The 23,772-nt window shown below is 39.2% G+C and overlaps 1 protein-coding gene across 9 annotated transcripts in view; it reads right to left on the reverse strand.

The window, feature by feature from the left end:
* l(3)80Fg (dnaJ homolog subfamily C member 16 l(3)80Fg) overlaps positions 1–23,772 on the reverse strand; it is a 554,754-nt gene that overhangs the window by 379,859 nt on the left and 151,123 nt on the right. For 8 of the 9 annotated variants that reach the window (XM_065868464.2, XM_036822415.3, XM_036822413.3 and 5 more), the window contains 2 exons: positions 7,704–8,101; positions 7,497–7,643 (listed from right to left, as the gene is read on the reverse strand). In XM_065868464.2, the coding sequence (XP_065724536.1) occupies positions 7,497–7,643; positions 7,704–8,101 (545 nt within the window). Of the gene's footprint in view, positions 1–7,496; positions 7,644–7,703; positions 8,102–23,772 lie in introns of those variants that run through there. The other variant, XM_036822416.2, reaches the window with a different exon arrangement.

The following is a 23,772-nucleotide window of genomic DNA, read 5'->3' on the forward strand; positions in this document are numbered from 1 at the left end:
CTTTGCTGTTTACTCTTTTTATTAATAATCTATCGAAACACATTATGTTGAAAAACGATTGCACAAAAAATACTCACAAGTTAATTTTTCTGCCGAGGCAGGGTTTGATTAATGATTAAACACAATAAAAAGTCTTTATTTGTTGTTGATTATGTTCTTCCGATCTACGGGCATTGAATTAAATTGATTGAATTTAATACGATCTCAGTTCACTCTCGACATCCTAAGCCATCGGACGTGCTCTTCCGCGTTAAAGTACCGCAGCAGTAAACATACCTCCATCCCTCTCGCACTCCTTAAGCTAAGTAACGGGTATCTAATAGTCGAGGCCACCGACTATAGCGATTCCTCTTGTAATACCCGTTACTCGTAGAGTAAAAGGGTATACTAGATTCGTCGGAAAGTATGTAACAGGCAGAAGGAAGCGTTTCCGACCCCATAAAGTATATATATTCTTGATCAGGTTCACTAGCCGTTCTTTCTTGTTGTTATTATGTTCCTATATTCCACCTGGCTCTAATTTAACAATTTTTGTGCACCATCTGTCTGCGATAAAATCTGTTCTATTCCTTCTTTCTAACAGAGACCTTTTGATTGTTTTGAGTGACTTTTATCTCCCTGATATTTCTTGGTCTCCTCCTACTGACTCACTTGCCGCTATACCCTTATCCGTCCATGATTTTGTAGTTGTCCTTTTAGAATTAACGTTACAGCAAGTAAGCTTTATACGGAATTCATTATATCTTGTGTTTGTTTCAGATCCGTCTGAAGTCACGATATCTAGAACTGACGCTCTTGTTGTACCAGAAGACCGATATCATCCAATAATGGAATTGACAATCTGCCTCCCCTCTGTTGATACCCTCTCTCCTTAAGTTTCTCCAACTAAAATGAGATGTTTTCGAAAATGTGACTATAATAAACTTAACGATAAGATTTCTCAATATAATTGGACAGACTTGTACAATTCTATGGATATTGAAAGTGCCACTGAATTATTCTATATAGTGTTAAATACTATTAAATGAATAAGTTCCTGATAGGCCTCCTTGGTTTACCAATGCGCTTCAAAGACTTAAAAACCTTAAAACAAACTTTTCGAAATATATGTGGTGGCTCGATAGAATTTTAATGTTCTCAATAGTCATTGCTATTCTTTGTATTTAAGTCGATGTAAATTTGAATTTTCAAATGATCCGAAGCAGTTTTACATATTTGTTAACGCCAAGCGTAAGTCATCGGCATTCCCTTCGTCGCTACGTTTTAACTCAATGGAGGCATCGACGGATTCTGAAATTGCTGATTTAATTGCTTTGTGCTTAAGTTTTGTGCGTCAACCGTTTGTAAACCGATTTTTAAACTTTTTAATTTGTCTATTTCATCATCAGTTTTTCATACTATCTGGAAGGACTCTTTTTTCACTTCACTTCACAAAAAGGGTGCGAGGGCGGATGCCCAGAATTAAAGAGGTATTTCTAAATTGTCGGCAATTCCTAAAGCTCTTGAACGTATTATCACCGTGTCATGGTTTTGTTAAGCGAAGATCGACCACCACCAACCTTCTTGAATTGTCATCTACAATATTTGTAATAAATGAATTTAAGAACAAATTGCAGACTGACGTTATATATATGTGGGATATGGATACATTGACGGATTTACAGCAGCCTATTTAATTTCATATGGGGACACACTGTTCAGAGTTCCACAACCTCATAGCATATTTCACCGGCCAAAAACGCAAATCAGTTCCTATCCCTTTTCAGCAAAGAGATCTATATCCATCACCCTCTTTCATTACGCCTTATAAATTAAAGTTAGTCAGTTGGTGTGGATATTTTGTCAGAGGAAGTCGTGTCATCCATAGAGTGCGAAAGTCATGGAGTTTAAATAAAAACCCTTTGTTTCTTTAATTTACTTAACTATACCCGAAATAAACATTCTAATTTGTAATACCCTACAAATTATTGGGGGCTCGTCCGGGATCAAGTAAAAGAACAAAGAAAAACCTGTGCGTTAACACATCAAAAAACTGCCGCGACAAAGAACGAAGTAAGAGCTGAAAAAAAAACAGTTAAAAGCGGGGAAGGTACCTGTATAGAAACAATTAAAGCCGAGAAAAATCTAAACAGTGAAATAAATCGACTAGCAGATTTGTGTGTTAGAGGAGTTTGAACGATTACGAAGACCACAAAAGAGTGCCGAAAATTGTACAAAACTTGATTGTGTGCGTGCCCACAAAACTAACGCGCTCAAACCCGCAACGAAATAATGTATGCAGAATAGAAAAAAAGAAATAAAGAAGAAACACGACGAAAAAAAAAATTTCGACGACAATTTGATGCAGTGCCTGTGATCGAATTTTGACGACACGGTCGCAGGTGAAAACGAAGGTATCAATTACCTGTAAGAGGAGGACAACGAGAGGTGATCCTTGCGACGAAGGCGAGGGTGTTATTGGCGAGAGAAGAGAAGGACGACATACAGCAACGGAGTGGCCACTTGCTACTTTTGCTACAACAAAAGTTTCCCTGTGGCGAAAAGAGAAGCTGCAAGAACTTGCAAACGACGCAATTTCAAAAAAAGTGGCCGAGACGATCAAGCAGTGCGGTATGTCGACATTGTAGAAAAGTACGAGCTGGAGTAGCTGAGTGGACTGGAATTGGCAAAATTCAAGCAGTTGAAGAAAACAGAAAAATTCAATTGGGGGTGGTGAGCGACTGAGGCGATTCCACATATTTAATTTGATTTAAACTTTTTTGATTACACGAATATTTTAACTTTATTAAACTATTACTTTGTATCAAAATATTTTAATATTGATTTGTAAAACTGTTTGTAAACGGCTTAAACGCATTACCATGGATGCTAGAACGATCCTCGCTATGACAGTGCCTCTTCTAAAGTCAAAGTTATCCGAACTAGGTTTGAATACAGCTGGCAGAAAAGGAGCTTTACAGGATCGGTTGTTCGATCATTACGGATTAGTTGTGCCTGACGATGTGGACGGCGATATTGATGAGGATGGTGTGAGTGTAAGTGGTTCTTCCAATTACCAAGAAGCGATTCAACCAGTAGCTCGAGATATACGTTACGCGATATTCAGGACAGTGTTTCATCATTTTCAGGCTCCGAACAAGAAGACGTCAATCACTGGCTGTCTGAATTCGATGACGTTGCAGTTACCGTGGGTTGAAATAATTTGCAGAAATTCATTGATTGGAGCAGCCAAACTTTATATTAAAAGTACAAGTGGAGTTAAGGGTTGGATTGAGCTGAAAAACGCGTTGAAGGAAGAATTCGGTAAAAAACTATGTTCAGCTGAGATACACAAGATTTTGCGCCAAAGGCAAAAACAACCAAAAGAGACATGCATCGAATATCCCTATAGCTTAATGGAGATCAGCAAACCGATAAATCTTGATGAGGAAAGTCTAGTATCGTACTTCGTAGATGGCGTCCCAGATAGCAAGGTCAACAAGGCCGGGTTGTATCGAGCGAAATCCATTAGGGATCTTAAAGACGAAGTATTCATTTACGAAAAGATGAAGGGTAAGGGAAATTCTAAAGACGATTTTAACAGGGAATCGACAGGTAAACAGACTCAGAGCAATTTTTTAAGAAAATACTTCAAGTGTAACAGCGAAGGCCATATTGCTACGGATTGCAAGGGCGAAGTAAAATGTTACAAGTGTAACAAGAAAGGACACATTTCTAAAAATTGCGATGAGAATAAAGCAACTATTTCCATTAAGAAAGAGCTTGCAAACGTGCTGGAGGAGAAAGCTGCGAAGGGACTCATTTACAAAAAGATGAAAGCTGAGGGAGTGACATTCATAGCAATGATTGATTCGGGATGTGACTTGTGTTTAATGAGAGAGGACATTTTCCAAAGTTTTGACGGCTTGAAGCTAAAGTCAAAAGTTAAGCACCTGAGAGGTATCAGCAAGGTCGAACTTGTGACCGTAGGATGCTTCGACGTCGATCTTGAAGCATATGGCGTATGCTTCTCAGTAACTTTCCATATCGCTATCAGAATGAACTCGAGTACGCTGCGATCGTGGGAAACGATGTGCTACAATCAGTCGACGTTATTTTCAGTTCCAACGGCGTCGAGTTCAGGGCAAAAGAGAGAGACTTTGCATTTAAATTTAATGGAATGTGTGTCACGGAGATAGTCGAGGAAAGTTCTGTCCTTGATAAAATTAATTTATCTCACCTAGACGACAGCCAAAAGTTAAAGGTACATCAGCTTGTTTCAGAGTCCAAGCCAATAAAATCGATAGAGTCTCCAGTAAGCATGAGAATCGTTTTGAAAGACGACATTCCTGTATATCAACGCCCAAGACGCACTTCCTACGAGAATAAGTGTTTCATAGAGAAGCAAGTGCAGGAATGGTTGGCAGAGGGAATTATTGTACCCAGCTCCTCAGAGTATGCTTCGCCTGTGGTCCTGGTAGCTAAAAAGGACGGATCCAGACGATTTTGTTGCGACTATCGTCGACTCAATCAAAAAATCAAGAAGATGTTCTCGACAGGTTGCAGGGCTCAAAAATATTCACCACCCTGGACATGATGAACGGATTCTTTCATGTGCCGATTGACGAAGAATCCAGGAAGTTCACAGCGTTCGTGACGCATAACGTTCAGTACGAATTTACTCATCTACCGTTTGGTATCTCCAATTCTCCTGCTCTTTTTGCCGATATGTCAGGGCTACGTTGAGGGAACTCATTCAAGCGCAAAGGATCGTTGTCTACATGGACGATATAATCGTGCCAAGTAAGAACGAATATGAAGGTCTGAAGGCGTTGGAGGAGTTATTGAGCGTAGCTTCGAGGGCTGGATTACGAATCAAATGGGAAAAAGCACAATTTCTCAAGAGCAAGATACATTTCTTAGGCTACACAATTGAGAACGGAACTATAGCACCCATCAACGAGAAGATTAAAGCAGTCGTCAATTTTCCAATTCTTCAAAGCAGACAAGCTTTGCAGCGGTACTTGGGTCTGACGTCATATATGCGGCGCTTCATTAAAGACTACGCCCTCACAGCAAAACCTTTAAGCGACCTTCTTCGGATGAAAAGCAACAAAAAGGATGACTGAAATCTCACGTTGACAGATCAAGGATTACTTTTGTTTAACCTCTTGAAACAGCTACTAGTGTCAGCACCAGTACTCAAACTGTTCGATCCGATAGCAAGTATGGCTTTGGAGGCGTTTTAATGCAGAGAGACTCGGAGGATCAGCAGTTCCATCCTATAGAGTTCATGAGCAGGAAGACAAACGGTTGTGAAGAAAAGTACAGTTCCTACGAGCTCGAGGTTTTAGCAATCGTAAATGCGTTGAAAAAATGGCGAGTTTACCGTGGTAAGCTTTTTACCGTGGTTACCGATTGCAACGATCAAGAAGGATGACCTACCACCAAGAGTTGCCAGATGGGCCATGGCCCTGCAAGAGTTTGAATTTAAGGTAGAACACAGGGCTGTAACCAAGATGAGGCACGTGGATGCATTAAGCCGATAGACATGCTTTATTATTACAGATTCCACAAAGTCGACTGGAACCGAAGAAGTCTAAGAAAAACTGGAAAAGCAAGCAGCAGTTTTTGGCAATCCTCGCCGCATATGATAGTTACTGACAGGGGCACCGCATTTACTTCAGGACTACTTAACGAGTACTGCAACCGTGAAGGAATCCAGCTTCTACACATCACCACAGGCGCACCCAGAGGTAACGGCCAAGTGAAAAGAATTCACAAAATTGTCATCCCGATGCTCAGCAAAATGTGCCAGGAAAACCCTCTGAATTGGTATCGTCACGTAGATAGAGTTTAGCAGATAATTAACAACACTCCACCTCAAACAACTAAGTACAGTCTGTTCCAAATCTTGACCGGATTGAATATGAGAAAGAGGGACGACGAATTCTTGAAACTTTTTGAAAACTTAGAAATAGAAGAACTAAATGACGAACGTGATGAGATACGAAAGAAAGCTTAGCAAAATATAGAGAAAGTCCAGCAAGAAAACAGAAGGAGTTTAACGAAAAAAGGAAGGTAGAAACTGAATATGCTGTAGGTGAATTGGTTGCCATAAAAAGAACACAATATGGAACTGGAATGAAACTCCGTCCAAAATTCTTCGGCCCATATAAAGTAACTAAAAGACTTAATCACGGGCGCTATGAAGTAAAGAAAGAAGGAGGGACCAAATATTACTACGACAGCAGCCGAATATATGAAACAATGGGGTTCATTCAGGGGCGAATGAAGATTCAGGATAGCCGATTGTGGGATATGGATATATTGAGGGATTTACAGCAGCCTATTTAATTTCATATGGGGACACACTGTTCAGAGTTCCACAACCTCATAGCATATTTCATCGGCCAAAAACGCAAAACAGTTCCTATTCCTTTTCATTAAAGAGATCTATATCCATCACCCTCTTTCAATAGAAATTACGCCTTATAAATTTAAGCAAGTCAGTTGATGTGGATATTTTGTCAGAGGAAGTCGTGTTATCCACAGAGTGCAAAAGTCGTGAAGTTTAAATAAAAAACCTTTGTTTCTTTAATTTACTTAACTATACCCGAAGTAAACATTTTAATTTGTAATACCCTACATATACAGATTTTTGTAAGGCCTTTGACTCTGTCAACCACTCTCTTCTTATTCAAATTAAATTAATTAAATTAAGTCAGCTTGGGTTTCCATGTAATCTATTAATTTGGATTTCAAGTTATTTGGTAGGTAGGACTCAGAGGGTTATATTCAAAAACGCTGCTTCAAAATTGATCTACGTGACATCTGGAGTGCCTTTGGGTAGTCATTTGGGCCCTTTGCTGTTTACTTTGTTTATTAACGATTTTCCCTCTATCATAACACGTTCTCGTGTATGTATGCTAATGATGTTAAGCTTTGTTTATCATACAATGATTTAGCGTCGGGTTTCAACTTACAGTCAGATATTGATTGTTTTCAGGGATGGTGTGAGTTCAACCTTTTAAATTTGAACTGCCTTAAATGCAACGTTATGACTTTTTATAGGGGTACTCCTACTTTTATTAGTTACTCCCTTCAAAATACGCCAAACGACCGGTCGGTACAAAAAAAATTTCTTCTTTTTGCCCTTCGTAGCTTAAACTGGGATTAAAACGTAAGGCTACCTTCCTATCAGAGTAGATTAATATTGCTTAATCTTATCTTATCTTTATCGTAGAGCAATGCTTGCTACTAATTTTATGCAATCATAAGTAAAGAAACTTAAACTTATAAATTTATTAGTCCGTTATGGAAAGATAAACAGAGAGTTAGATCTCAAAAGAAAAAAAACAAAACTTATTTACTAATACGATTTAAACATATTGGCGTGACTATAACAGAATAAACAGAATGTTTGTACAATGTACATATCTAGTTTTTATAAATTATTGGGATATATATTTATAATTTTATATATTTTCAAAACAGGTTGTTTTATATAAACTTACCAATTACTTTTTGTGGTGTAAGGGTGTGATCCCGATAAAGAAAAAACCGGCTTTCCAAAATAAGAACTAGTTGTGGGACTTCAACTGCACCAGTTTTTCGAAACGTCGACTCTTCGTGTACGGCATTAACTGTAGCAAAGTTTATACCTTAAACAAATGGTTAGCTAAATAAACACTTTTAAAATAATGTTTTTAATATATAAATACCTAACGGTTCGAGTACATCAATTATCCTTTTGAAGGCGCTGACAATTCGAGTGCACTTAAAACACCAATCGTTGTAAAACATGACAAGGTGCACTTTTTTGGCCCCATTTGATAAAATAGTCTTCTCAAAGTAGTTAGCTGTCACAGATAATTTATGGTACAATACAATGTTTTGGTCAATAACAAATCGTTTTCCGAAAGTATCCTCTTCTTGATCTAATGAAAATCGATTATATCCACTATAATCATATTTTTTTTGTAGGTAATGGGAGCCTTCATCCGTTATCCCATGGCGGTCGAAAATTTGTCGTCGATCCGTGTCACTTAAGAGCTCATAAGCTAATTTAATTTTTATAAACTTTTCGGAAGCGCCATCATTTTGAATTTTATCTGGATGCCTAAAATATTTAAAACACTTTAGTTATAAGGGTATACGCGTTTAGTACGAAAACATTAGAAAACATGAATACATACATATATTATGTAGTTAAGAAAGTATCCCAGATACATTAATTTATATATACGTAGGTTTATCATCCTCGTCTAGCATAAGCTAGCCTGTTTTAATGCAAGCCATCGTCTTAACTCACAACAATCTTAGATTTTAACCAAAAGTTCAAAAAATATAGCTAGTATACACTTGTAAAAAAAACCCTTGTCACTTTTTACTTGGAAACTATGTAACCGACCCCATAAAGTATAAATGCTTTTGATCAAGAACAGTAGCCGAGCCGATATAGCCATGCCCGTCTGTCTGTCCTTCCGCATGAATGCTGTGATCTCGGAAACTATAAAGGCTAGAACTTTTGGGAATAAGCATACAGCAAGTTGCCACGCTCGCTCTAACGCCTTCAAGCCGCCCAAAACTAAGGCTCCAACAGTTTTAATGCTAGAAAAAAATTTTACATGAAATCAAACCGCCCAAAATCGTTCGTATGAACGCAGCCGCCTCGAAAATTATGATACAGTTTAAGTTAGGCATATAGATTCTAGAAATTTCATCAGGATGCCACGCCAAGTATAGCACCCACAAACTGCCAAAAAAAATCAGTGGCACCCACAATGTTATAATAAAAGTTTTAACTTAAATATATTTATTTTGTCAATACCTCCCGATTTCTGGCGCACATGCCGCCCAGTTTTGATGCCTAAATAAATAATTAAACAGATACTCGTATGTATTGGTTTCGTCAATACCCATCGAACGACCTAAAAAAATTTACCACGCCTACGCTAAAACCTGTCTGAAGCCCACATGACGCGCCTTTTAGCTGAGTAACGATTATCTGATAGTTGAGGCACTCAACTATAGCTTTCTTCCTTTCTGTAGCGCCACTTGGCCTACAGCTCCAGCTAGCCTATAGCGCCCCTAACGTCGCTATTAGTAAAAGCAGTCTATTTATCGCATGCGGTGGGAAATCTTGATTGGGTTGCAAAATATAAATTATTATTTGGTGATAACTTTTTATTATTTGGTCCGATTTCAATATAATAGGAATGATAATAGGAACAAACTCTCATTTCAATTTTTGCAAAGTATTAAAAAATGTGCGCGCTAAACGGGTTTTAGTGTTATAGTCGTTTGCTGGTGTTAGAGTGGCACCCTGCTGAAGCAAAGAAAAGTGAGAATCCGAGAACTCAGCGTTCATACATGTCTAGATCGTCTCGGCTAGTGATTCTGATCAAGAATATATTTACTTTGTGGGGTCGGAAACGCTTCATTCTTCCTGTTACACACTTTCCGACGAATCTAGTACACCCTTTTTATTTACGAATAACAGGTATAAAGATACACAGGTTTAGAAATTTCCTATAAAATTTATCCATTTTTTAGTTGTTATCAAGCTGTTTGAGACAACTTACATGATCTTACACTCTAACGCCCACAATCGGCCATAACGCTAAAATCTAATTGGCGCCAACGTTAAAACTATAATTCGATTTTTTTTATCAGTACCTACCTATCAAAAATTAAATCGTACCATTCATTAAAAAGCTTTAACAAAAGATTTTATCGTTAGGTGAAGCCAGTACTTGATATCGGAAACAGTTGCACTTACGCCCACATTTTAAAAGGTATAGATTTAATACTTGATAAATAGATTCTTCTAGCGTCATAGCCTATGCTTGCTTCAGTCAAGTGACACGCCCACTTTAAAAAAATAAACATTTTTGAAGATTTGTTTTTATTTTACTTTATTTTAGTGTAAATTTTACTTTGGTAATTTTTTTAATATAGGCGTGTAAAAAATTGTTTTAATTGAGGTACGGGTATATGATAGTCAAGGCACTGGACAAAAGCGATCTCCCTTGCTTATTTTGAAAAGGCCTCATCGTCCAGCATCGGATTTTAATAAAATAAGTGCACAATAATTCATTTTAACTGCGGTATGTTACGTCGGCATATTCGAGCCCTAGTCCTGAGAAGGACTCCTCTCCCTTTCCAACAGAACGAGAATAAATTTATCATGCCTAAAAAGTGGATAGAATATGGGCATTTCCAGGGGTCTAGATCGTACGTTCGTACGCACTTTGTGCAAATAAAACAAAAAAGAAAATAAACGTTTGCTGAATTTTCCCACAAAAAATACGATGATTATGAAGATTTTTTTTCTCGGTCCCATACCATTCTTACCACACTGCCCCAAAAGCTTAGCTGTCGCTTGATCGTAACAGGATCGGGCTGTGTTTCGACCACATACCCTCGTCAGTCGAAAGTTATCAGGCAGTTATCAGGAGTCCTTCTCAGGACTAGGGCTCGAATTATTGTGCACCTCATTTATTAAAATCCGATGCTGGACGATGAGGCCATCTCAGCTCACACTGCACTATGTGGAATTTGGCCATTTTTTAACAAATAATTTAAAAATTATTTTACAACATTATTTCACTTTCTAAACGTTAATATACAGGATTTTAGTATTTTTGTTAGAATATTAGTAATAAAATTTAAAATTTTTAAATCACTTAAACAATGCGAAATAAAAAACGCCAATATTTTTTAAAGTTAGGTTTGGTCTTTTTTCTTCACAAAATGGAGGGACTACTACTTTAATTCATTTAAATTTTATATACTTGATTCAAGAAACAAAACAGTTAAATGTTGCTTCGTTTTAAAGTTATTAACTAATGCCACAAGAAGTGTACAAATCCCCCATAGTGCACTGGAGGGTGACCAATCTGACCAATCTGTCGAAATTGGCAAATCCCAAGATGTCAGAGGTTCACTCCCAAGTGAGTGCAGTGTGTTGAAATCCTCAATCGTTGTGTTATACAAATAAATATAACCAACCATGACCTTGATTTCGCTAAAACCTACTTAATATAATGTTAATGTTAAATCTTCTATCCATGTAATAAATTTTGAAACTTAATTTCTTAATAATTTTATTTTGGGTGCCTTTCCACATTTATTGCCTAAAAATTTGTATTATACCCGACACTCGTAGCGTAAAGAGGTATACTAGATTAGTCGATCTGGCCATGTCCGTCTGCCTGTACGTCCGTTTGAACGCAGAGATCTCGAAAACTATAAAAGCTAGAATGTTACGATTTTGTGCAGCGCAAGTTTACTTCAGCGACTGCCACCCACAAACGGCTATAAGGCTAAAACCTGTCTGGCGCCTACATTTTTGAAGATTTTTGTTTTCATTATCATTTAGCATAAGCAAATAAATTTGCAATCTTTTGGACCTTTCGCATTGCTGCTTGCAAAATCTTGTTTTTCCTCGCAATCCCCTTAGCTGAGTAACGGGTATTTGATGGTCGATGGCGTCGACTATAGCGTTCCTTCTTGTATTCTTATTTATTTTTGCTCAGGTAGTTGGGTGTTCTTATTCTTAATATATATTCTTAATATTAGTTTAAAAAACATTTCATGAAAAATAAACATCCGGAAAAGGTTCGTATCGAAATATTTAAAACAAATTTGTTTTAAAAGTTTGTCTTGCTTACCTTTCATTTATTTAATAAATTATTTCAATTAACTCTTTCGCATACTTCAATAATTTAATATGGGCTTTTTTGCTTTGCTTGCTAACAAATCGTCGTTATTAAAACGATTTATATTATATTATTATATTATTTGATTGTAAATTAAAACAAGGAAGAACGCTATAGTCGAGTACCTCGACTATCAGATACCCGTTAGGGGCCGTCCATAAACCACGTGGACAAATTTTAATCAAGAGTAATTGACGAGACCAATACTTGTCAGATATAAATTTTTATCTAGCATGAAAATTGTAAGCGCCACAGATTTGGGCGGTTTGTGGGCTCTTATAGTTTCCGAGATCTCAGCGTTCATACGGACAGACGGACAGACGGACAGACGGACAGACGGACATGGCTAGATCGACTCGGCTAGTGATCCTGATCAAAAATATATATACTTTATGGGGTCGGAAACGCTTCCTTCTGCCTGTTACATACTTTCCGACGAATCTAGTATACCCTTTTACTCTACGAGTAACGGGTATAATACGTTTTTCCGTTTTTCCATTTTCTTGTAATTTTAAAATAAGAAATGCTTGTGACATATGTAACAGAAACATTTGAATTGGAATCAATGTTTTCCGTTTGTAAAAAGATCACATCCACATATGTAGACTCGCAAATTGCTTTCGTTTTCGTAAATTATTTTTAAGACTGCCAGTTATGAAATATTGAAAGCAATGAAGCCGGTCGTCCAAAACATTACTTTAATTTGGGCCACCCTGTGATCATATTGCGGAAGACGACCCGGAAAATCTACACGTCGTAATTACCGGGGATTTTAATGCTTAAGCATTGGTGCTCTCCCCGGACAAATGCGAGGGGATAAGCGCTACTCGAGACTTTCGCAGCACTCGACCTAGTGCTGCTAAAGTCCGGTACGAAACCGACGTTCTCTAGAGCCGGTACCAGCTCCATCATTGACCTCACATTTTTTAGCTCTGGTTTGGCCACGGGGTCCAGCTGGGAAGTTAGTGACATCTATAAGGGTAGCGACCATGCAGCAATAATCTGCTCAATAAGGACGAGAAACGGCCTATCACGAGTTCTTAAGACCGTGACAGGGTACAAAACAGAAACGCTAGATGAAAAGATGGTACAGATGTCACCATATCGCTGACTTTACTAAGTGAGTGTGTGATGTAGCCATGCAAAAAAGGGGAAGAACCAAAATGTACCGGAGGCCAGGAAAGACTGGCACAGGGCAAGACGGGCATACCAACGCTCAAGAGCAAGACCCGAATTGGAGCAGCTCCAAATTCATTCCAGGGAAAGAAGATACACACAGCCGTCTCTCTGCTGTCCATCTGTGGGCAGCGCAGGTACGAGACTTAGGATTACTTAGAACCTAAGGAAAAATGTATGAACAGAAACAACTGAACGTTGGTAAAAAAAAATATTAATCAAATAAATATACAGGACATATTACTACAATACTGACATATGCAGACTTTAAAGAAGCAATATTCTTGGACGTTGATGCACTATGGTCAGTACAAGCAATTTGCCCTTACGACACCAAGCAATACTTGTTACGCGCGGAGCCCTAAACCGATTTGGGCAAGTAAACGAAATCGCGGACATGGAAAAAGACGACATAACAATAGACAGTTTAAAATACATTCTCACATAGAAGGCTAGTAACATAGAAATTTACAAATTATTGGAAGATAGAAAATACATAAGTTTATCATAATTAGTTGCATTAGGGCTATCAAACAGTAAGTCGTGACACAGTGCATTATAGTCATCACAAAGAACACGAAAAGGATCATGAAGGGCATAATTGGATCTACAAACTGGCAGGGACAACGGACGAAAACGACGAACTGTTCTACAGGGTACATTCCAGTTGAGGGAACTAAGAAGGAAGGGAGAGTCGACATCTCCATTAATTAATTTATGCAAAAACATAACTCCATGACACTTTCTACGATGGTTCAGGGTTGGTAAGTCCAGCAGGAGCTACCTCGCATGATAAGAGGGCAATCGACTTCCTGTGTCCCAGTTTAAACCTCTCAAAGCAAATAAAAGGAATTGTTTTTGATCGGACTCTAACATATTTTGGTAACAGCTAATTTGAGGTGACCATATACACGAGCAATATTCCATTGAGGGACGAACAAGAGAAACATACAAAAGCTTTGTTGTGTATGGATCATCAAACTCCCTTGACCAGCGCTTCATAAACGCCAGGGGACTTCTGGCTTTGTTAGCTATAGTAGATATATGGTCTTTAAAACTAAGTTTATGATCAAATAGAACGCCAAGATCCTGAACAGAAAAAATACGTTCCAGGGCGTTATTTCCGATACAATAAGAATACAGAGATGGATTACAACGATAAAAGGTCATAAAGTTTCATTTAGAATAATTCAAGTTCAACCTGTTAATCATGCACCACGTATACAAACAATCTAGATCTAATTGAAGGTCATTATATGAATTAGGTAAACACATGGACAAACATAGCTTGAAATCATCTGCATACATTAAAACAGTTGATGATCTTATAACATAAGGTAGATCATTAATCATTAAGCCAAAAAGTAAAGGTCCCAGGTGGCTACCCTGTGGCACTCCAGAAGTTACGTTAATTATTTTGAAAATTTTATTATTAAAACAGACCATTTGAGTTCTATTAGAAAGGAAAATATCCACTCTAGTAGGTTGGGTAGAAAACCTAAAAGGGACAATTTATAAATAAGAATCCTATGGTTCACTGAATCAAAAGCTTTAGAGAAATCGGTACAAATCACATCAGTTTGATGATGTGTCAGAAAACCTCTAGTAATTAAAGACGTAAATGCAAGTAGGTTTGTAGAAGTAGAGCGACATCTAGTGAAGCCATGCTGACAAGGTGAAATAATAGACCGGCTATGATGCTGCAACTGACAGGTAATATTTTTTTCGAAAAGTTTAGGAATAGAACTGAGTTTAGCAATACCACGGTATTTTGAGATATCGGACTTATTCCCTTTTTTAAGCACTGGGATAATAAAGAATTCCTTCCATATCGATTGAAATCTACATTGACTTAGGGACAGATTAAATATCAATGTTAAGGGAAGAGCAAGATAAGATGAACAATTCCTAAGTATACAACTTGGTATTCTGTCAGGACCCGGTGAAAATGAGAGCTTGAGATTATTAAAACTCTGAAGAACATCAGATACATCAATCACTGGTTCGAAGATAGAGTTCAAATGAGGTAGTTGGTATGGATAATCTTTATTAATGAGACTATTGCATTTCGTATATGTCGATTGAAAAAAGTCTGCGAATAAGTTGGAAATATCATTATCATCAGATGCTACATTATTATTGAGAAAAAGAAAAGGAGGGAAGCAGTTAGATTTCAGTTTAGAATTGACGAAAGAATAAAAAAGCTTAGGATTACTTTTGAAATCACGCTTGCAACGAGATAGGTAATTTTTGTAACAGTCAGAATTGTACTGGACAAATTCCACCTTAGCTGAACTACATTTGGTGAAGTCTGTCTGTAAGCCGGATATGTTGAGCCGTTTAAATAGTCTGGTTTTTTTATTCTTTCGATAAGATAGTTGACGGGTAAACCATGGAGAACCATCTCATTAAAGTACCTAACTGCATCATCAACAGGAAGGTCAATTAGAAAGGACCAGCTTACTGTCGATAAAGATTCCACTAGTCTGCTGTAATCAGTCCTCTTAAAACACAAACTAGGCTGTACATTTATTGCAGTCCTAGGATTATTAAAAAATCCATTAAAACAGAGCTGAAGGGTAGGATAATAACAATCTTCAGGTAAACATAGTGGCGAAATACGACTGACTTCAGCATCGCTACTATCAAAAACAAAGATTAAGTCAAGAAGACGACCAATATGATTGGTAATCCTGTTAACTTGCTGCAAAGATAGTTCAATAAGACCATCAATAAAATCATTTTGCATCCTAGGAATCATTGCCAATGAGTCCTTACTCTCCAACCAAGAGATATTGGGAAGATTAAAGTCACCAAGCACAATAAGTTGGTCAGTTTCAGTAAGCAACAAGGATATAGAATGTATGGCGGACAGGTGCAATAGATACACGTTAAGTTCAGAGCCAGGAGATATATACGAGCAGGTTAAAAAAATGTTTTTTGGGAAAGATAATTTTACGGAAATAAATTCAATACCTGATGATTCAGAAATATCAACAAACTCAGAAGTTAAATTGGATTTAATCCAATAAGAACGCCTCCACCTCGACGGGTCTGACGATCCTTCTCATAAACAAAAAAGTACAATAACACTGAATTAGGAAATTTAGTTTTTTGAATTTATATCAGAGCTTGGCGCCGACAAAGAAGTCATGGAAAGGGAGCTATTTTTTTTTATATTCTCGTGGACAATTATATCAGCAGGCTAAAAATTGGGGCAAAGAAGTGTAGAGAGCAGCCCATCCGGAACAAGTATTTTAAATGAAGAGTAATCTCTTATCTGTTTAAAATTAAATTTGGTGATGTCAATACCATTTTGATTGGGAAGGGAGAGGTTTGTGACAATATGATGCATAACGTCATTTACTGTTATTGCTGCATTCAACCTAGACACAAAAATAGATTTCCTAGGTACCATGACAGTGAGGGGTACCGGAGAAGAGAGAGCAGGGCTATGCGTGTTTTTTCTAGGGATCATGCTAGTAAGTGGGACAGGAGGAGGTGCAAGGGTAATAGCTATAGGCAGTACATGGTGCGGCAGGGCCCCCGAAGTGGCAACAGCCGGTGAACGGTTAGTAGGCCTTAATGACTCAGGCGAAACTACAGTCCCCGAATCTGGCAGCGATTGCCCCGTAGCGTCATTCGTTGATGACTCGATCACATTGGGATCATCCGCACGACACATAGCCTGCAGTGGGGCTGGGAAGAGAGAGGTTGGTCGAGAGATCTGGAACATGTAAAGAGACATTAGGCAGTGTAGGACTACGATTTATATTTAATGAAGATTGACTTAGAAGAATCCGACCTTTAAAGTTGGAGTCGCAGACATTAGATCGACTTAATAAGTCCGTAAATCCAGCACGTAATGCCTGGAACTCCAGCTCCGTTTGCCTCATAAATGCTCTGATGTCAATTTTGAAAGGTAGGCATGTAGGGCACGTCCAGTCCAGGTTAGCATTAGATCTAGTGCAATCAGCAATTTGGGCAGCACTATGGCCAAAGTCCAGCAACTAACAGTTGGCTGCCGAGAAGTGATTTTGCCAACAAATTGGCAACCGACAACACAGCAGGCAGACATTGTTTACACTTTGAAGTATGTTAAATGTAGAATGTAGAAAAAGTAGAAAAAGTAGGAAGCTTTAGATGAGAGAGGTAAGATCAATTCAGCAAAGACCCGTTAACTCGAAAATGAGAGCCGGTGACTGAAGTTTGGAGAATGTAGCAGAGCGAACGGTGCGAGAGAGCGCCAAAACAACAATGTAATAAACAACAACAATGAAAATGTAAACTTTGGGAATATATCAGATCGGTAATTTAGACACTAGGCGAATAAATGTAGGAGCAAATATAAAACGCGTCCGTGTACAACAGAGACCGATACGAAGTGATGAAATAATATTAGATATCACAGCGTTGACTTTCCCCCTTGAAATAAAATGTATAACAAATTTTTTAAAGAAGAATACTCATATGAGTTTAAACGTATTCGGATGAAATGAAGAGACGAGGGAAATAATTGGACCACTTTTTCAATCGGAAGTGGAAAAGCCTCTTCATATCAATATGATGTTTTTGGAAGAAGGTGGAAATGGACATTACATGTACATTAAAAATATTTCAAGGTAAATTCTTTTATTAATTTTGTATCTCTTTTAAGCAATTAAATAATTTGTATACATTTCTCTATCAAAGACTAATGACTGCTCAGAGAGGAAATTAGAAGAGAGAGCAATATTTCTGCAATGTGTGTTTAAATTTTTCCAAAACTGAGGAAGCTGCATTGAAACACAAAACGCTCTGCAGTAAAAAGGTCTCAAAGATGCCACACCCCCAGAATAATACATTGGAATTTACCCAGGTTCAAAATCAGCTTCAAGTTCCATTCGTTGTCTACGCGGATTTGGAAGTTCAACCTGTTAATCATGCACCACGTATACAAACAATCTAGATCTAATTGAAGGTCATTATATGAATTAGGTAAACACATGGACAAACATAGCTTGAAATCATCTGCATACATTAAAACAGTTGATGATCTTATAACATAAGGTAGATCATTAATCATTAAGCCAAAAAGTAAAGGTCCCAGGTGGCTACCCTGTGGCACTCCAGAAGTTACATTAATTATTTTGAAAATTTTATTATTAAAACAGACCATTTGAGTTCTATTAGAAAGGAAAATATCCACTCTAGTAGGTTGGGTAGAAAACCTAAAAGGGACAATTTATAAATAAGAATCCTATGGTTCACTGAATCAAAAGCTTTAGAGAAATCGGTACAAATCACATCAGTTTGATGATGTGTCAGAAAACCTCTAGTAATTAAAGACGTAAATGCAAGTAGGTTTGTAGAAGTAGAGCGACATCTAGTGAAGCCATGCTGACAAGGTGAAATAATAGACCGGCTATGATGCTGCAACTGACAGGTAATATTTTTTTCGAAAAGTTTAGGAATAGAACTGAGTTTAGCAATACCACGGTATTTTGAGATATCGGACTTATTCCCTTTTTTAAGCACTGGGATAATAAAGAATTCCTTCCATATCGATTGAAATCTACATTGACTTAGGGACAGATTAAATATCAATGTTAAGGGAAGAGCAAGATAAGATGAACAATTCCTAAGTATACAACTTGGTATTCTGTCAGGACCCGGTGAAAATGAGAGCTTGAGATTATTAAAACTCTGAAGAACATCAGATACATCAATCACTGGTTCGAAGATAGAGTTCAAATGAGGTAGTTGGTATGGATAATCTTTATTAATGAGACTATTGCATTTCGTATATGTCGATTGAAAAAAGTCTGCGAATAAGTTGGAAATATCATTATCATCAGATGCTACATTATTATTGAGAAAAAGAAAAGGAGGGAAGCAGTTAGATTTCAGTTTAGAATTGACGAAAGAATAAAAAAGCTTAGGATTACTTTTGAAATCACGCTTGCAACGAGATAGGTAATTTTTGTAACAGTCAGAATTGTACTGGACAAATTCCACCTTAGCTGAACTACATTTGGTGAAGTCTGTCTGTAAGCCGGATATGTTGAGCCGTTTAAATAGTCTGGTTTTTTTATTCTTTCGATAAGATAGTTGACGGGTAAACCATGGAGAACCATCTCATTAAAGTACCTAACTGCATCATCAACAGGAAGGTCAATTAGAAAGGACCAGCTTACTGTCGATAAAGATTCCACTAGTCTGCTGTAATCAGTCCTCTTAAAACACAAACTAGGCTGTACATTTATTGCAGTCCTAGGATTATTAAAAAATCCATTAATACAGAGCTGAAGGGTAGGATAATAACAATCTTCAGGTAAACATAGTGGCGAAATACGACTGACTTCAGCATCGCTACTATCAAAAACAAAGATTAAGTCAAGAAGACGACCAATATGATTGGTAATCCTGTTAACTTGCTGCAAAGATAGTTCAATAAGACCATCAATAAAATCATTTTGCATCCTAGGAATCATTGCCAATGAGTCCTTACTCTCCAACCAAGAGATATTGGGAAGATTAAAGTCACCAAGCACAATAAGTTGGTCAGTTTCAGTAAGCAACAAGGATATAGAATGTATGGCGGACAGGTGCAATAGATACACGTTAAGTTCAGAGCCAGGAGATATATACGAGCAGGTTAAAAAAATGTTTTTTGGGAAAGATAATTTTACGGAAATAAATTCAATACCTGATGATTCAGAAATATCAACAAACTCAGAAGTTAAATTGGATTTAATCCAATAAGAACGCCTCCACCTCGACGGGTCTGACGATCCTTCTCAAAAAAAAAAAAGTACAATAACATTGGCCTGGAACATTGGAACATTCTGATACTGAATTAGGAAATTTAGTTTTTTGAATTTATATCAGAGCTTGGCGCCGACAAAGAAGTCATGGAAAGGGAGCTATTTTTTTTTATATTCTCGTGGACAATTATATCAGCAGGCTAAAAATTGGGGCAAAGAAGTGTAGAGAGCAGCCCATCCGGAACAAGTATTTTAAATGAAGAGTAATCTCTTATCTGTTTAAAATTAAATTTGGTGATGTCAATACCATTTTGATTGGGAAGGGAGAGGTTTGTGACAATATGATGCATAACGTCATTTACTGTTATTGCTGCATTCAACCTAGACACAAAAATAGATTTCCTAGGTACCATGACAGTGAGGGGTACCGGAGAAGAGAGAGCAGGGCTATGCGTGTTTTTTCTAGGGATCATGCTAGTAAGTGGGACAGGAGGAGGTGCAAGGGTAATAGCTATAGGCAGTACATGGTGCGGCAGGGCCCCCGAAGTGGCAACAGCCGGTGAACGGTTAGTAGGCCTTAATGACTCAGGCGAAACTACAGTCCCCGAATCTGGCAGCGATTGCCCCGTAGCGTCATTCGTTGATGACTCGATCACATTGGGATCATCCGCACGACACATAGCCTGCAGTGGGGCTGGGAAGAGAGAGGTTGGTCGAGAGATCTGGAACATGTAAAGAGACATTAGGCAGTGTAGGACTACGATTTATATTTAATGAAGATTGACTTAGAAGAATCCGACCTTTAAAGTTGGAGTCGCAGACATTAGATCGACTTAATAAGTCCGTAAATCCAGCACGTAATGCCTGGAACTCCAGCTCCGTTTGCCTCATAAATGCTCTGATGTCAATTTTGAAAGGTAGGCATGTAGGGCACGTCCAGTCCAGGTTAGCATTAGATCTAGTGCAATCAGCAATTTGGGCAGCACTATGGCCAAAGTCCAGCAACTAACAGTTGGCTGCCGAGAAGTGATTTTGCCAACAAATTGGCAACCGACAACACAGCAGGCAGACATTGTTTACACTTTGAAGTATGTTAAATGTAGAATGTAGAAAAAGTAGAAAAAGTAGGAAGCTTTAGATGAGAGAGGTAAGATCAATTCAGCAAAGACCCGTTAACTCGAAAATGAGAGCCGGTGACTGAAGTTTGGAGAATGTAGCAGAGCGAACGGTGCGAGAGAGCGCCAAAACAACAATGTAATAAACAACAACAATGAAAATGTAAACTTTGGGAATATATCAGATCGGTAATTTAGACACTAGGCGAATAAATGTAGGAGCAAATATAAAACGCGTCCGTGTACAACAGAGACCGATACGAAGTGATGAAATAATATTAGATATCACAGCGTTGACTTTCCCCCTTGAAATAAAATGTATAACAAATTTTTTAAAGAAGAATACTCATATGAGTTTAAACGTATTCGGATGAAATGAAGAGACGAGGGAAATAATTGGACCACTTTTTCAATCGGAAGTGGAAAAGCCTCTTCATATCAATATGATGTTTTTGGAAGAAGGTGGAAATGGACATTACATGTACATTAAAAATATTTCAAGGTAAATTCTTTTATTAATTTTGTATCTCTTTTAAGCAATTAAATAATTTGTATACATTTCTCTATCAAAGACTAATGACTGCTCAGAGAGGAAATTAGAAGAGAGAGCAATATTTCTGCAATGTGTGTTTAAATTTTTCCAAAACTGAGGAAGCTGCATTGAAACACAAAACGCTCTGCAGTAAAAAGGTCTCAAAGATGCCACACCCCCAGAATAATACATTGGAATTTACCCAGGTTCAAAATCAGCTTCAAGTTCCATTCGTTGTCTACGCGGATTTGGAATGCATTCTGGGACCGAAAAATCTTGAAGTGAGCCCCAAATTATTTAATATTAATGAACAAATACCAATATCATATGCGTATTACATAAAGTGTGCTTTTGATTCTTGACTAGATAAATTTGTTTTTGAAACAGGAAAAAATTCGGGAGTAAGTTTTGTAAATTCATTGATAAAAAATTTAACTAAATTAAGTGATGACTTTCTCGGCTGAGGAACTTGGGAGATGGTTCCAAAGTCGCCTAGCTGGGGCAACGGAGCGGGTCGCAAGTTGCGGATAGCGGACGACCTCTCTCGAGGTCAACTGTGAATAAGCTGGTGGGATAAGTCAAACACGGTACCGTGGACGGAAACCCCAGTAAATAAACAGTCCCGGACAGCCAGCGGGTATTTTGCAACGAAGCAATACCGACGATGCGAGTTGTTCAGCCGCATCTAAATAGTTGCTTTACACAAACCCACTCCCAACACAACACCTACCCAACTCCCCTCCCAAACAACATCTCACTCCGGGCCGGACTACGGTGTAATACGGACCGTGCCAAGAGTCAGCCTGGCTGGGGGCCCGGATCAAAAATAGCCCAGTCTCAAACGGTGTGCTCAGGGACATGGCGACCCCCTGTTTTAACTATCGCCTTACCCGGGCATCGCGGATCTCTGCCCGGGCGGACTTTTCCCCTTCTCCGCAACTCGTGGGACCTAATTATGGATAAAAAAACAGAAGAAAAAGACAAAAAACATAGAGACGGGTACTCTTAAAAACCCATGGATAAGACGAACACTGGTTTCACCTTCCATACCAGCACGGCCCAGAAAGGGCCGCATCCCAAACTGGGGATGATGGGTGGCAGAAAGCCAACCGCAAACGCCTCCGCGACGTGCGCATCTGCGCCGAAAGCAACGGTAGGCACTGCCAAGGCGCTCGGGCCACCCGCTGGTGCAAAATATACATACGCAGAAAGGCGGACTGCCGCCCAGACTCTGCGCTCACACACCAGGAGCACCGTTGCCACGCCTTCGCCTGAATGGCTAAAGAAGGTAGAGTGGGCAAGGAAGGTGCTCCCAAACTACGGGCAGGAAAAGCCGGCGAAAAGGCAGCGATCCCTCGAACTACCCGGGCCATCGGCGAAGAGATCAAAGATCCAGCCATCGGTCTCTTTCGCCGAAATCACGAAGAATCGTGTACTACCCGTCCTGATTGACAGGGGAAATCCAGAGAGCAGGATCCCCAGAAACAAGTGGAAGGCAGTAGAGTCCCACCTTTCCCTCATTTGCCTGCGCATGGTACGAGAGAAGCCAGGCACCTCGCCCTGTTGCATGGACGCGGGCTGGTACCAGGGCAGCGTCAAGGTGGTAGCATGCGACAGTCAGCGGTCGGCTGATATGTACAAAGAGGCGACAAGCAAGCTCGGCGAGGTTTACGAAGGGGCGAACATCGTTGCGCTTGACTGGTGCGATGTCCCCAGCAGACCCGAGCCAGGATCTGGATTCCAGCAGCGATCAAGACGCTGGAGGACATCCTCTTCATGTTGCAACAATGCAACCCGCACCTCCCCACGAAGGACTGGAAAGTCGTCAAGGTGGAGGAGCTTGAAGGGGATGTCAACCAGGCGGTTTTGGTCCTGAACAAGGAGTCAGTAGCTCCGATCGAGACTGCTCGTGGAGTGCTGAACTTCGGGTTCAGTGCGATACACATCAAAGTGTATAAGGGCGACTCCAACGCCGCTAGTAGCTCTGCCGGCAACCCAGCCGAGCAGGTGCTTGCTGAGGAGTTGGAGGCACCTAGTGGGCCGGAGGACGGCTACTCTACCGATTCGTCGCTGAGCAGAGAGATGCGTGCGCTCGGACCGGCAATCGAGGACGTGGACCTCAGCGACACAGAGGAGGCCGACGTCACTGTGGTGGAGGTTGAAGCTGTAGATGTCACTAAGACTTCTACAAATAAACCTTCACCACAGTAAAGCAGCGTCTGCTTCGCCTGACAGAAGGCGGAGCCGACCTAGTCCTCGTACAGGAACCTTGGGTGGTAAGAGGCAAGGTTGCTGGACTAGGAACAAAGGAATACAAGCTTATGCTTGACCCCAAAGAAGGTAAAATTCGAACCTGCATATTAGCCAAAAGGCATCTTAGTATATTTCTACTTCGCAATTACAGCAACGGAGACAACACCGCAGTAAGCCTGGAGCTGCAGGCTCTATAAGGGTTCTATCGGCCTATTTGGCCTTTGAGAAGGAAAACCCCCCAGATG

Source organism: Drosophila suzukii, chromosome 3 (assembly GCF_043229965.1).
Source record: "Drosophila suzukii chromosome 3, CBGP_Dsuzu_IsoJpt1.0, whole genome shotgun sequence".
In the NCBI taxonomy this organism is placed as follows: Eukaryota; Metazoa; Arthropoda; class Insecta; order Diptera; family Drosophilidae; genus Drosophila; species Drosophila suzukii.